This window comes from Dendropsophus ebraccatus, chromosome 5 (assembly GCF_027789765.1).
Source record: "Dendropsophus ebraccatus isolate aDenEbr1 chromosome 5, aDenEbr1.pat, whole genome shotgun sequence".
Lineage (NCBI taxonomy): Eukaryota > Metazoa > Chordata > Amphibia > Anura > Hylidae > Dendropsophus > Dendropsophus ebraccatus.
The window spans coordinates 28155259-28171094 of NC_091458.1; the positions used below are offsets into that span (position 1 = coordinate 28155259).

Here is a 15836-nt window from a genome sequence, read left to right on the forward strand (position 1 = left end):
GATGTCCAGGCATGATGGGAATTGTAGTTTTTCAACAGCTGGAGAGCCTGGTCTAATGTCTCACTGTACACACTGACACAAGACAGAACTTGGAAAGAAAAAAAAGTAGCATTTTACTAGAAAACAACACTAAAATTAATTCTGTACATATAAAGCTTCTATCATCCACAAAAGAAAAGTATGACCATGATAAGTAGCTCCAATATCTACAGGAAATAAGGGGCTCCTGCTGGATAAATTAAAACAAAGTAAACTTGAGATGACCTGTGACCTGACCCCCTCATTCGAGTGATCAGTGGACTCTTTGTGCAACTTTTACCAACATGGCTGCCATGATTGCAGAGTACATGTGCAGTGACTCCTGGGATGATAACGTTTACCCCTGGTGGTTACCCTTCTGTTCTGTATCTTTGAGGGGGGTCACCGTCTTGCAGGTTTGGGCATCAGGAAGACTTTGACAGGTTTACTGAACGGCAGAGTCCCTTCTATATTGTTCTCTGGGGGAGGCAGGGAATCCATGCTCTCCCCCCAGGCAGTCTTGGAGGAATGGGTGATGACTCTGCTTCTGTTGGAGCTGTAGGCGAGCAGGAGGCTGACTTCTATCTGGCAGGGCTCTGCAGAACAAACACAGGTCACATTGAGGAGTACCATCCTGTATATACTCAGCAGTAGTGCAATAATCTGGCACCGAGTAACGTAGAACAAGGTCTGTTGTCTATCTCTTTCTAAAATAATGCTGCTGCTCTTTGCCTCCCCCACTGCAGCTTTGCATGATTAAAAGTTCATGAGCTGGAGAAGAGACAGAGACTCTCTCTATTGTGAAGCAGAAACGTTCTCAGCACAGTAGAGACGAGCACAACTTGGGTTCGTTCAAACCTGAGTGTGCGGTATTTGATTACCGGTGGCTGAAGAAGTTGGATGCAGCCCTAAGACTGCCTGAAAAACATGGATACAGCCATAGGCTATGTTCACACAACGTAAGTTCCGCGGTAATTTCTGCCGTATTTACTTTGTGCTGCAGGCTGAGGGAGTCCCGGCCAGAGTGTATACACATGGTAAACACGCCAGCCGGGATCCCTAGCGGCGCAGCAAACAACCGACATGTCAGTTTTCAGTTAATAGCGGTCGCAGGAAACCCTGTCAATGCAAACTGTGGAGCGAGCGGCTCCATTGTGTGCAGTGGAGGGTTCTGATGCGGGCACGCACGGATGCGCCTGCATCAGAACTCAGCAGCGCTACCGGGGGGGGGGGGGGGGGGATGATCTTTTCTGAGACCAGCCATTCCGTGACTCAGCTGGGTCACGGAACGGCCAGTCTCTTACTATGTGTGACGTGTGACCATAGCCATAGGCTGCATCCATATTTCCCGGACTCTTCAGCCACCAGTAAACCATCTAAAGCCGCACGCTCTGGTTTGGTCAGATCAAAGCATTCTTGAGTTGCACTCATCTCTACAGAGCAATGATCACTTCCTTTCCTCCTCCTGGGAGCTTATAGTATGGGGGTGACAATGAGCTCAACAAAAAGCTGACCCTGAGGCTCGATGGGAAGAACAGGCGCAAAAAAAAAAAAAAAAAAAAAGTCAGCCGGGGGGGGGGGGGGGGGCTGGGGGACAGGAAACTAATAAACAACTAAACTCCCCCCTCCTCGTGCCTCCGCAGTGCTGCTCCTGGGTCCCGTTCACAGCAGCCAGCATCCTGCAGCTCTCCTAGTTGCTCGCTCAGCCAATCAGTGACTGGGGTGGGACACCACTGCAGTCACTGACTGGCTGAGCAGGCAGTCGTTAAGCTAGACCAGTTTCCAGCAGAAGATGACAGCTGCTGCTATGAATGGTACCCGAAAGCGAAGGGTTAGTTTTTTATTTCCTCACACCCCCTTGCTTGCCTGGCATTTTTCATGTATTATCTACTTACCCGTCCAGGCTGTATGAGACAGATAGACCTGTGTTATGAGCCGATGTCGTCCAGGGCCAGGGTTGCGGAAGTCTGCTGGTTTAGGGTGAATGATCTGAACCTGCCCATCTGGATATACAACCTGGGAGGGGATATAAATTTGACATATATTGTCCATTATAACCAGTGTCTGATCCTATTATTTCTACACTATTTCTATGTCTAAAATTTACAGATGTAGCAGAGATGAACAGGGCATTGGGCCAGATTTATCACTGCTGCGCCATAAGAATACTTGAAAATTTCATAAAGAGTTTGATCAATTTAGGATCCATGATAATATGTAGATATCACCATGTGGAGTGATAAATCACTATTCTGGACAAACTGCATTCCTAATCTCAGGTCTTCCACAATCTCTATCAAAGTCCATTCTCTTAACGTCTGGATGTACCTGGACCTTAACAGCACTCTGCGGATCCTGCACGTGTTCCAATGTAGCATCAACATCCAGGGCAACAACTAGACCAGAGGTGAAGCGGATGGGGTTATCGGACTCTGCGGCTGGCTCAATGATGTGTGCTGAGGCCCTGTGTATCTGCAAAGTGACAGAATAATATAGTGGTCTGAAGAGTTATAGAAAGGTATACAGAATCAAATGTAAAGCAGATGTCAAGCGATCATCTAAATCTACTGATTACCAACTACGATACATTGTGTACAAGAGTCTAGGGTCTGATCATAGTCTAAGACTATGGAGGATAAGATTTACCTCAAGATTAGTAATGTATGTACACAGTGACCCCACCAGCAGAATACTAAGTGCAGCTCTGGAGTATAATACAGGATGTAACTCAGGATCAGTACAGGATAAGTAATGTATGTACACAGTGACTCCACCAGCAGAGTAGTGATTACAGCTCTGGAGTATAATACATGTAGGTTGTAACTCAGGATCAGTACAGAATAAGAAATGTATGTACACAGTGACCCCATCAGAAGAATAGTGAGTGCAGCTCTGGAGTATAATACAGGATGTAACTCAGGATCAATACAGGATAAGTAATGTATGTACACAGTGACTCCACCAGCAGAGTAGTGAGTGCAGCTCTGGAGTATAATACAGGTTGTAACTCAGGATCAGTACAGAATAAGAAATGTATGTACACAGTGACCCCATCAGAAGAATAGTGAGTGCAGCTCTGGAGTATAATACAGGATGTAACTCAGAATCAGTAACGTAATGTATGTACACAGTGACTCCACCAGCAGAGTAGTGAGTGCAGCTCTGGAGTATAATACAGGATGTAACTCAGGGTCAGTAATATAGTGTGTGTACACAGAGCTGTTAGTGAGATTATAACTTAATATAAAAGTGGGTTCATCCTCCACTAAATCTACCATCACACCTGTGCATAAGGTGGTAGATGATTTGATGTGTACTAAGGCCTTATAGCTGACCCCCTGTTCCTAGACTATATAATATACGGGACAACAAAAAGTTATATGTATATTGAATTCATCACCTGTTCAGGAAGAGTCAACCGCAGGAAGCTGCTTTGGCGCAAGGAGGTCTGCAGGATCTTCACCATCTCTAAGGGTTTCGAGTTCACAAGTCGGGGCATAAGATCCAGCAGTTTGTCTACGAAACTGTCCTGCATATGGGGAAGCTCCGAGATGAAGCATCTGTGGGGATGACAGCCCGGAGCTCAATAGGGTTAGGTAGGTGGCATTATATGTACAAATAAAGATTCGCATAATATGGCATCCAACAGATCACACACAACTGTGGCAAACCCTCAGCTGAGCACAAGTAGATGAGTGTGCACTGACCTCTGGAAAAAATCCACCTCCTGCAAAAACTGCTTACACATGCTGAACAGCGGCTCCTCCCTGCAGAGGGGGAAAGGTCAGGACAGTTTACAATATAATTTTAGTATCAATTTCTGACAGATTTCCATCTCTGCTTGCTGTAATTCATTAAGAACTTTGTTTGTTTGTTTTTTTTTGTCAATAAGTGAAATCCTGTCCTGGTCATGTGATGGACACACAGGAGAATGGCTTGTTACTGGACATTGCATTCTGTACATGTGCAAGCCCCTCACTTTTGTTAAAGGGGTTATCCAGACTTAGAAAAAAACACAGCTGCTTTCTTGCATAAACAGATATCCCCCCCCCCCCATCCTCAGGTTGTATGTGGTATTACCATTTGGTCAACTGAGGACAAGAGCGGTGATATTACGCGAAGAAAGCAGCAATGTTTTTCTAACCCTGTCTAACCCCTTCAAACCAGCTACAACATTAAGAAATCCAAAGAGGAAAGTTTCTATGTCTCCCTGCAGACAGACCAATAGAAATGCAATTGCTGTCTGTATAAAGTGAATGCACTGTTCCCGCTACTAAAATATTTTCTTTGCAGTATCAGCTTGGTGCTGACGTCCCCCGTAGCACAGTCCTTTTTTCAAAACGCTGCCCGGTTCCTGCGCTCGATGCAGTTTTTTTGCATGAGCACCAGCCTGGAGCACTAGGGACCTGGTGACCCCGTCCCATCAGTGACACGGCCCTGCTTGATTCTAATGGAGATGTGTCACTGAGAAGAGGGGTTATCGTTACTCCGGGCCTGTCCCCAGTCCTCCGAGCCAGGCCGGTGCTTATGCAGAAAATAGTGCAGAGTGCAGGAACTGGCAAAATTTTGTAGCAGTGATGCTAGATTCACTTTAATATTGGTTTCCTTTTAACCCTCTTCAATAAAGCTTAGAGGATTCAGTGTTGTGATCTCACTCACCCTTTGGTGGTCCTAGCTGTTACAAGAAGCTGGAGGGCGTTTGCCTGTAACCTCATGTGATGAATGATGGCCACTTGTCTGTTCTCCAGCCCGCTATACATGAACTCCATCTTGTAGGTGTCTTCTAAGATCTGGAGCAAAACAAGAATCGGAAGAAAAGATAGTCTTTTTAATGATGTTATCAGAGTCCCTGGAGTCCACAGTCTCATGTCTTTGGGCCCTATTCCACCGGACAATTATCGTTCAGATTATCGTTAAATCGTTCGTATCTAAACGATAATTGTTCGGTTGAAATGCAGTTAACGAGAAATCGTTGATCGCTTTATAAGACCTGGACCTATTTTTATCGTTGCTCGTTCGCAAAACGTTCACATTGAATAAGACGTTGTTCGGTCGTTTGCAGTAGATACGAACGCAATAGCGAAGAATAAACGATCGCAAATACGATCATAACTAACGATTATCGTTCCAGGGAAATGAGTGAACGTTTTCAGGTCTTTCACAATAGCGGTCGTTTGAGATCGTTAACGATTATGCGAACGATAATCGTCCGGTGGAATAAGGCCCTTTGATCCAAGGTAGTATTGACCCACGACTGAGGGAAGCAAAGGGGTTAATTGGCACAGTCCTCCCTACCTGTGGACCTAGCCTCAGTGATAGTCTATAGCCATGTGTACTTCTCCAGCATAATACTCCCCACAGGAACCTGCTTGACTTACTTGTTTGACGGCTGTAGCAGCCAGGGAGTTCTGCTTCACGTAGAGGGGCGCAGCGAGACTCCACATCTTCTCATTCAATGCCTGAAAAATCATTGAAAGCATTAAAGCACAGTAAATTGCTTCATTCTCTAACAGAATCTGATGATCATCAAAAATTATGGACTATTGGATGGTCATAGAAAAGCATAAAACTGAAAAAGTAAAGGCCAAAGCAAAATGGCAATCTGCTACTGTAACAGTGGATGATGAAAATTTTTGTATTACTGCAAGAATGATTGAAGAAGACAGCAAGACAAACCTTGATAAGCAGCAGGTGACAGCGCAGATAGGTAGCTGAGAAATCTGCCATTCCGGCCAGCTCGGACTGGAGCTCCCCAATTCTTTGCAGGTCCCTGGAGAGGAAGAAATCTCATAAAACCTGTAAGAAGGACCTGATTCTCGTCCACACCCATCCATAAGGCCTCATTACACGGCTCAATATTAGGAGCGAGCACTGGCCTGTCAAGTCAGTGCTCGCTTGCACCTCGTTCCCCGCTCACTGTTGGCACAATTGCATGGACCGACAGCAAAAGGGTAAGAGCGGGGAGGCTGCAGGAGGGGCTGCCTGGATAATCTTTAGATTGTTCAGGTAGTCTATAAGAGATAGCTGCGGTCTGCTGACACAGCTACTATTACATGGAACAACGGCCAGAAGACTGTTGCTAGCAGGAAAGGCAACCATCAGCCAACATTGCACATGTTGGCTAATTGTTTGCCTTAACGGCGGATAATCGCTTGGTGTAATAGGGCCTTTAGGATTTCTTCAATCTCTAAGCAAGAGCCATTTACCTGATAGTAAACTCAAGAAGTTCCTGTGTCCCCTGGATATCCAGATTTTGAAGGTTGTGGATTCTCTCCAGGCTGTTCTGTAAAAACTGCTGGGAAGGGTCCTCAGGAGGAGACTGACGCTCCAGATCTGGAATCCAGGACCACTTCACTCCGGGCAGCTATGGGAAAGAAGACCATGTATAGATGGAATCAAGTGACACGACAGTGTACTCTCCATAACCAAAATACCCAGAAGGCCCTGCAGTAAATGGCAGTCACTCCTCTTAAAGTTATAACTATTATCTTTGAACCACAGATGTTGTATGATGAGGGGTTTATTAATAGACTCTGTTGGTACTAGAAATAATAAATCAGCTCTTTCCTAAAATGTTTTAGTTTTAGCCTGGGTATTGTTTGTTCAGGCCCCATTCATTGCTAAAACAAGCAGAAAGAAGCACACAGCATAGCATTTAATTCCCTGGATAGCTGCTGTTTCTATCTCACAGCAGCGAGCCAGAGATCGCAACAAGCCATGGAGTGAAGCAATTCACTGAGCTCTTCTCCCAGCTCTATCTAACCATTATTGAGAGTCTGAACACCCAGAAGTGACGGATCAGAACTTTTAAGTTTTCTCTAGGACATATCACATTACATAATCCAGGACCCCCTGATGCAATCTTCTTCCAGGGGTGACTCACAGTAAGAGCTGGAACCAGATGAGAGAGGCTGTCTCGCAGGTAGGCATAGTGGCGGAACGTGTGATCGGAGAACAAAGCTGGCATGGTGGGGCAGGTCTTTGCTGCGTTGAAAATCAAAACTAGAACGGCTATATCTGATAGACAATATTAAGGTCCAGGGATTAATTAGACATGAAAATGAAAAATAATAATCAGCAACTTAAAGGAACACTCCAGGCAGAACTGAAGCACTGTCTAATGCCGAATGCAAGGCCAGATCCGGACACCTGAATTCTCGCTTTGGTTTATTTGAATCCCTGTGTCACACTCTGGCACCTGCACCAGGCACCACACCTTGTCAGCTTAGCCTGAATGCTACTTTTATCATGGTATGAAAATTTCTACAAATATCATTTTGTTGCGAGTTTAAGGTCTCTGCTGAGAATACTAGGGAATATTCCTGTTTACACCCCAGATGCTGAAGAGTGACACTGGTATTGTCTGGCTGAGAGGAAGAAAAAAAAAACTTATAATGAACAAACAGGTCCCTGCACAGCTTTGGTGACTGGGAACTCAGCTGTACAAGGAAGACTTAGAAGGGGACACAGCAGTATACCAATACTGCACCCCCTCATTTTCAGGACTAGTTGGTCCTAGTGATTTTCATCTGGTTGCTAACAATTTTTTCAAACCTGCGGCTTTCCAAAACTACAACTTCCAGCTTAAAGGGAACCTGTCAGCCGGGATGCTGTGGTGTAAACTACCTGACCTCCCCAGTGGAGCCCGGCGTACGTAACCCTCCCTAGAAGTCCCGCTGCTGAATCCGATCCCTGGGCAGAGAAATCACAGCCCGAATCTGAGCGTGCACGTTATGCAAAGCAGGTGAGATGACACAGTTGATCTCAGAAATTCATAAGCATAACTAAAATTCTAAAAGTCTCTAATATTCATACTCATGATTTAAAAAATATATTAAAAAAAATTATAAAAATAGATTAGTAGTCACTGTGGTACCGCTATATCCTGGCCAGATACAATATGGTGGTAATTGAACCCGTATATTGTTGCATATATCCCAATGATTCCAGGGCAGCAAGTTAGATTAAATTTATACCACATAAATGGAGGCGATCTTGTCACGAATGAGAGCTTTACTTCGGTCAGTCTTGGACTTGTAGTCCTTACACAATACAGATGCGCAATCTGTTTAATTCATTGCAGAGTTATATGTGAGTTAAACAAACATCCCGATGTGTAGTGGGATAAGTCAATTTGTAGCAGCAATATTTGGCCACAATAAGTTGCTACTTGTAAACATGTATGTGTATCCGCGTTTGTAACGCCTCTCATCCAGGAGGCTGATAGCTGGTGGTTGCTCCCTCTCGCTACTTCTGTGTGGGGAACTTGCCACCCTCCAACTGTTAAACAGTTATGTTTGAAGTATAGGGCTGTCATGGTCTAGAGCAGACGTGTCAAACTCAGGCCCTCCAGCTGTTTCAAAACTACAATTCCCATCATGCCTGGACAGCCAAAGCTAAAGCTTTGGCTGTCCAGGCATGATGGGAATTGTAGTTTTGCAACAGCTGGAGGGCCTGAGTTTGACATCCCTGGTCTAGAGGACTAAATTTTCTCTTTACGCTGTATCTGTTTCCTTTTGCCCACCTCTAGGTAGGGGCATTGTTTAGTTTTACCTCGGCTTGTACAGTAGATTGTGAGCTGCACCTACATCTCTCTCAATACTTTATAAGACATGATTCCCATCCCCAAGTATTGAGACATCACTATAAATACAGATAAACACTTATAATGGATACATGCTGGATCATCCATGTCCGGTTCTGGCGTATCGAAGAACGGGTGTGTGCTCAGGAGCTCTGGTACCAGGGACAGGACCAGGGTGGGGTGTCTGCTGCCCAGGAACTTCAGACATCTGCAGAATAGGGATAATATGAGCATAAAACAGAGGGGAGGATTCTATCATAATACAACATAATGTCAAATTGTAAGCAGAAAATGATTTTCCTGTTACATGCAAATCTTAAAAGGGGTACTCTTATCTCTATAGACGATAACCTTTGGACCCCTCCAGCCTGTTTGAAGCCGTCAGCAGTGGCCAGGAAGCCAAAGACAGCTGGGCTGGCCATCATGTGCAATCTACATAACTCACAGATGGCGGAATAAAATAATTTCAATATATCAGCAGAGTTATCTGACTGATGGAAAAGAAAAGTCAATATAAGATATGTATTAGTTACTTCCAGATGGAGTCCCGGTCTGTAGGGTACTTAGTAAGGTTCTTCAGGAGCTCCACCAGAGCCAGATGGATGCATTCCTTTGTGGAGACATTTGTACAGCACAGTAACTCATGTAAAGCCTCTCGAATGTCGCGGGAAGAGTCCTGGAGAAGACACAGAGATAGATACATAGTAGTAGGGGAGTTATAAGGGACCTGATCACCATCAGAGTCTCCAAAATGGGGAGAGAACTCACCCCTGCCCCCACCAGAATTTAATTACTAACAGCAGCCATTAAAGGGGTACTCAGTGCAGGAGGGCTTTCTTCACTTTGGCCGAGGAGAGGGTGGATGAAAGCAACGGTGTCCACTTACCTCCCCGATTCCAGCGCTGGGTGCTGCATCATGCTGCTCCAGTACCTGGCCGCTTCCTGGTCTATGACACGACTTAAAGAGGATGTACCATCAGGTGCGGACTGGTGATGTATGTGTAGCAGTCTGTAGCGAGATGTACCAGGTAGCGCGCGGGTTAAGGGGGCTAACTTTTACATATTTGCAGTGGTATGACAATCCCGCTGAGAGTATGTAATCTCACTGAAAGTGACAAGGAATGATCGGCAGCGGATTTCGCTGCAAACTCGTAGTGTGAAATCCACTGAGGATCTGTTACGTGTGAACCAACCCTTAAAGGGGATGTCCAGGATTAAACATGACTGCTTTGTTCCAGAAATAGCATCAAATATTTCCTCAAGTTGTGTGTGGTATTACAACTCAGCCCCATTCACTTCAACAGGACTGAACTGCAAAACCTACACCCAAACCGAGGACAGGAGAGCACTTGTTTTTCTAAACTTGGATAACCCTTTAAATAGGCAGACATAAGTTCGCCAGCTGGTGACTGTGACACCATTTAATGGATGTAACTGTGGCTTGTACAGATGACACCTTCCCTTAATACACCATGCTAGAATGTAATCCCACATATGTAATGGTGGCCAAGGGGGCTGTTTCACACATCTGTAATTTTTTCAGATGGAAATGCAGAAAACCCAGCTGTTATAGTTCACCTCTAGCACAGCCAGGATGGTGTCTAGCTGATCCTCCCGGAGGGTTATGTTGTTAGAGATCTTGCGCATGGTGTGTATAGACTGCAGACGGACTTCTTCTATCTCATCGTTGAACATGTCCACCAGGAAATCTAAGCATTTCTCTGCAAAGGGGCGGGAGGAGCGGGCCAAGAGGCACAGGGATTCCACCGCTGCGATCCTCACCTCTGAAGGAGAACACAAGTAGACTGTGGAGGCATATACATAATCAGCCCGCCCCACACACCCAATCCAACACCAGCTTTGAACATCTACATGTCTATATATAAGTGTTCTGAACTGATTGATGCTTTCTAACAACTAAACATAGAACTATCAGAATTTTAGGGTACAATGCCCTATGACCCCAGTGAAGTTAGTAATTATGAATGTATAGTATTAACCAATTCATATTCTTCTATGTAATAAGGCATTAGATACTAATCAATCCTCTCACCATACATCTCATCCTCCAGACCATGGACAAAAGCCCCACAAGCTCCAGACTCTATGAGGTTCACAGCTTCTGTATCCAGCTCCTCCCGGGGGGCATCGTCTCCCCACTTCCTGCCGCTAGAGAACTCCCCAGAGCTGTACAGCTCTTTTGCACGTTCATGAGCCGTTCTCTTTCTCTGTGTAACAAGAAGAAAAAAACATAAGTTGACAAAGTTCTAATGATGATTACAGTAAAGGCCCCCACACACACTTTCAATAACTGATGGCCGAATGATCCTACAGCTGTCAGTTCTCTCCCACCTATCTCCCCTCCCACCCCCCATACACAGGAAAGTTTACACAGCCAATCGTTCCTGTATTCTCTATGGGGAGGGGTAAGCTGCAGCAAGGGCGCTCTAGCAGCGATTTATCTCTCTCTGAACAAAGAGGACGACCAAGACTACGATACCCGATCCCTAGCAGTGGTGGTTCTATACGGCACCATACACACTAGACTAGTGTCTGAGTTCGCTGTGAGTGGAAAGTTCAGCCAACGTAAGTCTAGGGTGTATGTAAGGTGTAATTAATTTCACAGATACAATGCAGATCTGTACCATAAAATTGCAACAACATGCAGCCAACACTACAGGAAGCTATATTCAAATGGATTTATATAGCCGATAGCGAATAATAATAAAAAACCCCTAGTAGTCGATACACACAGAATGTTACCATGTAAGTCTATGACATCTGCAAGTATTCACCTTAAAGTATTTATAACTTACCCTCAGATCTGACATTAGCTTCTTATCCAATGTCTGCTCCAAGAAGTGGGGGCTAACTTGCTGCATGGACCCCTAAATTACAATATAAAACAAGCAATCAGCTATAATCTGTTTAGATTCTATACTAAGGGACAGTATGAGACTAGGAAAACATGACACAGCTCAAATGAATGAGTTACAGTGCAGGATGTCTGTGTAATATATCACTCTGATGACTTACCAGCAGCTTACAAGCCTGAACTCTAACCATCCAAGATCCATCGCTGACCATGTGACAGACCTTCCCAAAGGCTTCATCCACCAGACGGATCTCCTCGTTGGAGGATGGGATAGGAACAATGCTGAAAATGGGAAGAATTAAGTGGTCATGCTCACCTATGTGCAAGATGCCCCCTACTGGAGGAGCTATTTTCTGCAGTTATTATAAGAATTTATGGATTTACCTTTCTGGATACAGCTGACTGAGAACCCAGACCAGCTCCACGGCCGCACTCCGCACTTGCTCATAATCGTCGGTCAGCAGCTTACAGGCCTGTATATGGGAGAACCCAAATATAGTAATCACAGATTATTTGTGGCATAGAGCAAGGGCTTAGAGGGAAGGAAAATTCTAAGAAATGTGACATGTATAAGTGATACAGTCTAAGATTTAGTACCTGACTGTACAGGACTTGCTGCAGCTTTAGGCCTCTCTCGTGCAGCTGCAACTACAAGACACAGAATATGTGAATGATGATGACCTATAAGGTACAATTCTCTCAATGTATTTGCTTCTTTTAAAGCTTGGAAACAACTAATATGGCTGTCAATGCAGCCTAAATACCCCAAGGGCTTATCTGATTGATTATGAAGTGATTTATCCAGTGTCAATACAGAAGTAAATTTACCATTCAGGGGCCTGAGAAGGCTGAGTGACAACAAAATGAACTCGTGCTCATATTGGTTGTCAACCAGCTGTTCGAGACTATGAAGAAAGCTGAATATTAATGTCGATAGATGAGTTACCATGGCTTTTATAGCAGCCGTCCTGACGCGAGGGTCCTGATCATTGAAATATTCCCCAATAATCTTCTGTACATCTTTGGTCACTGCTCCTTCCGTATCTTTTAAAGGTGTTTTATCTACAGCTCCGAGGCAGCCAAGAAGCTGCAGACACTTGTTCCTGACTCCATGGGACGTGTCTGTGAGATACTGACAACAAAAGGGTATGCCATTTATATTGTGACAGCTGAAGAATCTCCATTTAACCTTCAAGATGTATGGCGTTGTAATAAGGCATCTATAGACTTGTATAAGGTTGTCATTAATCCTCTGCTATCAGTTGTGCGTCATCTAGTTACCTTGTATGCCACGTCAACCAGTCTAATCCGTATGGGTGTACTGTCCACAAGTTTGATCCCAATCTCTAACAAAGTGTCCAGCAGCTGTGCAAGAACCTGGTGAGACTCTAAAAAGAAGAACCACCATGAAAGTCTTATAGTCACAATACAACGACATCAGAAAGAGGAACAGCACTCACCAGCCTGCATTCTCAAAAATGATCCAGCTTTACTAAGAAATCAGAGCAGTGGGGGAGGAGGAAATCGGGTGACCACAGTTTCACGACACAACACCGCTTCATGTGACTCCTATGTCACCCCTTATATATGCAACTTATGCAATGCATAATGAACCTAAGGGTCTGACAAAGCAGCGTTGTGCCACGAAACTGCAGTTACAGAATTCCTTCCTCCCCCGCTACTCTGATGTCCCAATACAGCCAGATCATTTTTGACAATGCAAGCTGGTGAGTGCCGTTCCTCTTTCTGATGTCATCGTGTTATGCATACTGTTGTTCCGGACTGGGCACCACAAAGGCTTGAGAACACATAGTCTGGATGGTGTCATCCGCAGGTTGGAACAAGAGCAGTGCCGTCTGCCATCTCCCTTTCCTTCTGTCTTACATTTACAATCACCTAATGTAATACAGATAACTGGCGGGCAATGTAACAGGCTAAAGACATGTGAATGCCACTAACAGGTGGAGGCCCCTCTACAATACTGTTCCCATTATAGAGAACCTGTCACAAACATATACACATACTGATGCGATTTCCAATATAGTGGTGGGGTAGCCCTATAACTCTACACGCCGAAATCTGTCCCAACGCATCCCCTCCCATGCCTGCTACAATGACGTCAGCCATACAGACTTCTAATAGGTGTAGGATTTTGTTTATAAGTAATATATGTACATTCTTTATCACTTTTTTTTTATTGTTTTTATCCAATTAAGCACCTATTGTTGTACATCTTTATTTTTATATGTACAATGTATGAGCATATGCCTCTATAATACATTATGTTCTGTGTCACTATGACCCAGGACTAATATTAGGGCAACATCTGGTGGCCTCTAATAGTAGGATGAGTGAACAGACAGCATGAGGTGCTTTCTATGCTTCATGACTGACTGCACAGTAATCCAACTAGGGTGAAAACCTACTTTGACCATGCTGTGGTTACATTTGAGGGTTACAAATCCAAGACTAGAGGTTTCCCCAACGCCAAAGCATGCATTAGACATCCAAGCACCTGCCCTAGATTAACAAAGAGGTATCCACAGGATGTCTGATCAGTCAGACCCCACCAGCAGTGGTCCTATGTTTTGCTTTGTGGCCCTAAATCAAAGTGGGAAGAGACAGATGCTATTTCTGCTCCATACACAGACATCTATGGAGAATGATGGAAGCTGCATCAGCCTCTCCGTAAAGGGAATCTGTCATCACCCAAACCGGACCCTAGGTGCTGACAGTGTGGGGTAGGTGCTAGTACACTAGTGAGCAGGTTACCTTTGGCTATTGTCCATGGAGGCGATGGTGCTCAGGAGGTAAGGCAGCACAGAATATATATACAGAAGAGAGAGAGGAGTGGCGAGGCGTACCGGAGCGCAGCATGAGTGCTACATTACGACTCCTCCAATTTTTATTATGCAGCATTCCCTCCACAAACCATATAGGAAAAGGTAACATGTTCACTAGTGTACTACCATCTGCTGCACACTGCTCCTCAGGTCAGATGACAGATTCCATTTAAGACACCTATGGAAACAGCGGCCATCTTCTTCCACTTAACATTAATTTGATGAATGCCAATGTCTATATAATATGCAGTCTTCACCTCCAAGGTATAATTCCCTCATTACCATAATCTGAGTGGGCACTTACTTTCATTCTGAAGTGTACCGATCACATCATCCACAATAGAGTCTGGACAGAACCCTGATGTCTTACAGAGTAAGCCAAGCAGAGACGCGATCTTCAGTCTTACAGATGTCTCATTTTCCTGTAGCCCAAAAAAAATGCAAATTTTCAGATTCTGCCAAGTTTTTGCTTCTGGGAAAGTTGTATGATAACCACTTTTACTGGAGGTTAGATTTGCCTACTGAACATGCCTATGTCTCATAGCACTGCATAAGTAACATTTCCTATTCAGAAGCCTAGAAAAGCTGGGTGACAAGCCCTGTCGCTCTATCGGGGTGCTCTACCTTGTAGTAATGCTCTAGCAGGATGCGGACCATTCCTTCCACGCTCTCGGCCTCCACGGGTTTGCGTGCAAATTGCAGGAGGTATTGCAGGGCATCGGCCGGTGAGGTCGCCTTGCAGAGGTCGATATGGAGAGCGGCGGACTTGCTCGGCTTTGTCAGACGTAGTTTCTTTGCGGAAAGATCTTCAATCGGCTGCTGCTGTGTGGAAGGAGACGCATCACAAATCCCATCAATTCCTACAATACGGCTAAAATCATTCAAGTTTCAGAGCTTTTAAAATTTTTTGCTTTAAGTGAATAAAAACGTCACAACTAGAAGATTTCCAGCCTGTCTATATGTTTCCAATGACTTACATCAAGCAGAGGGGTTGGACAAAGTAAAGAACTGAAATAAAAAATACAACTGATAAAGTTTTTATTTTATTTTTTTAAAGATTTTATAAAGTTTTCATTTTATAAAAGCTTTGTCAGACCAATATCACCTTCTAAGGGTGTGTTCACATGTACAAGATCCGCAGCAGATTTGATGCTGTGTTCAGTTCTTTATCAAATCTGCTGCGGATCCTGTACGTGAGTATGCACCCTAAATGGGGAAACATATGAGAGGGCCTGCTATGACTACAGGGAATGAGAGGGGGCTTCTTTGAAAACTGGGGAAGATAGAAGAGCAGAGGATAAAAGTTTAATTACTATGAGGAAGAACTGAAGAAAAGTACATTAGAAAGTTACGAGACTTTTTTTACTGAGGACACTGAGAATGTGGGACTGCTGTGACTACTGGGGTAATGGTACTGCCAAGAGTAGTGGGGGACCTGCTGGGACCACTGAAGAAGTATTACTGATGGAACTAGAGAGGGGCCTGCTGTGGTGACTAGCAGGCGGCATGCTGTGAC

The 15836-nt window shown here is 44.5% G+C and overlaps 1 protein-coding gene across 3 annotated transcripts in view; it reads right to left on the bottom strand.

The window, feature by feature from the left end:
* Positions 1–15836, bottom strand: part of INTS4 (integrator complex subunit 4) — a 29897-nt gene that overhangs the window by 12376 nt on the left and 1685 nt on the right. Inside the window, exons 2-23 of one of the 3 annotated variants that reach the window (XM_069969740.1) lie at positions 14945–15142; positions 14625–14742; positions 12759–12865; positions 12424–12609; positions 12075–12125; positions 11862–11950; positions 11639–11759; positions 11419–11490; positions 10656–10830; positions 10181–10386; positions 9136–9278; positions 8695–8810; positions 6902–7035; positions 6225–6382; positions 5695–5788; positions 5397–5477; positions 4678–4808; positions 3726–3785; positions 3419–3578; positions 2347–2490; positions 1914–2034; positions 394–614 (exon numbers count right to left, since the gene is read on the bottom strand). In XM_069969740.1, coding sequence (XP_069825841.1) covers positions 421–614; positions 1914–2034; positions 2347–2490; positions 3419–3578; positions 3726–3785; positions 4678–4808; positions 5397–5477; positions 5695–5788; positions 6225–6382; positions 6902–7035; positions 8695–8810; positions 9136–9278; positions 10181–10386; positions 10656–10830; positions 11419–11490; positions 11639–11759; positions 11862–11950; positions 12075–12125; positions 12424–12609; positions 12759–12865; positions 14625–14742; positions 14945–15142 — 2859 coding nt within the window. In that variant the 3' untranslated portion in view covers positions 394–420. Of the gene's footprint in view, positions 1–42; positions 615–1913; positions 2035–2346; positions 2491–3418; positions 3579–3725; positions 3786–4677; positions 4809–5396; positions 5478–5694; positions 5789–6224; positions 6383–6901; positions 7036–8694; positions 8811–9135; positions 9279–10180; positions 10387–10655; positions 10831–11418; positions 11491–11638; positions 11760–11861; positions 11951–12074; positions 12126–12423; positions 12610–12758; positions 12866–14624; positions 14743–14944; positions 15143–15836 lie in introns of those variants that run through there. The other 2 variants (XM_069969739.1, XM_069969741.1) reach the window with 2 other exon arrangements.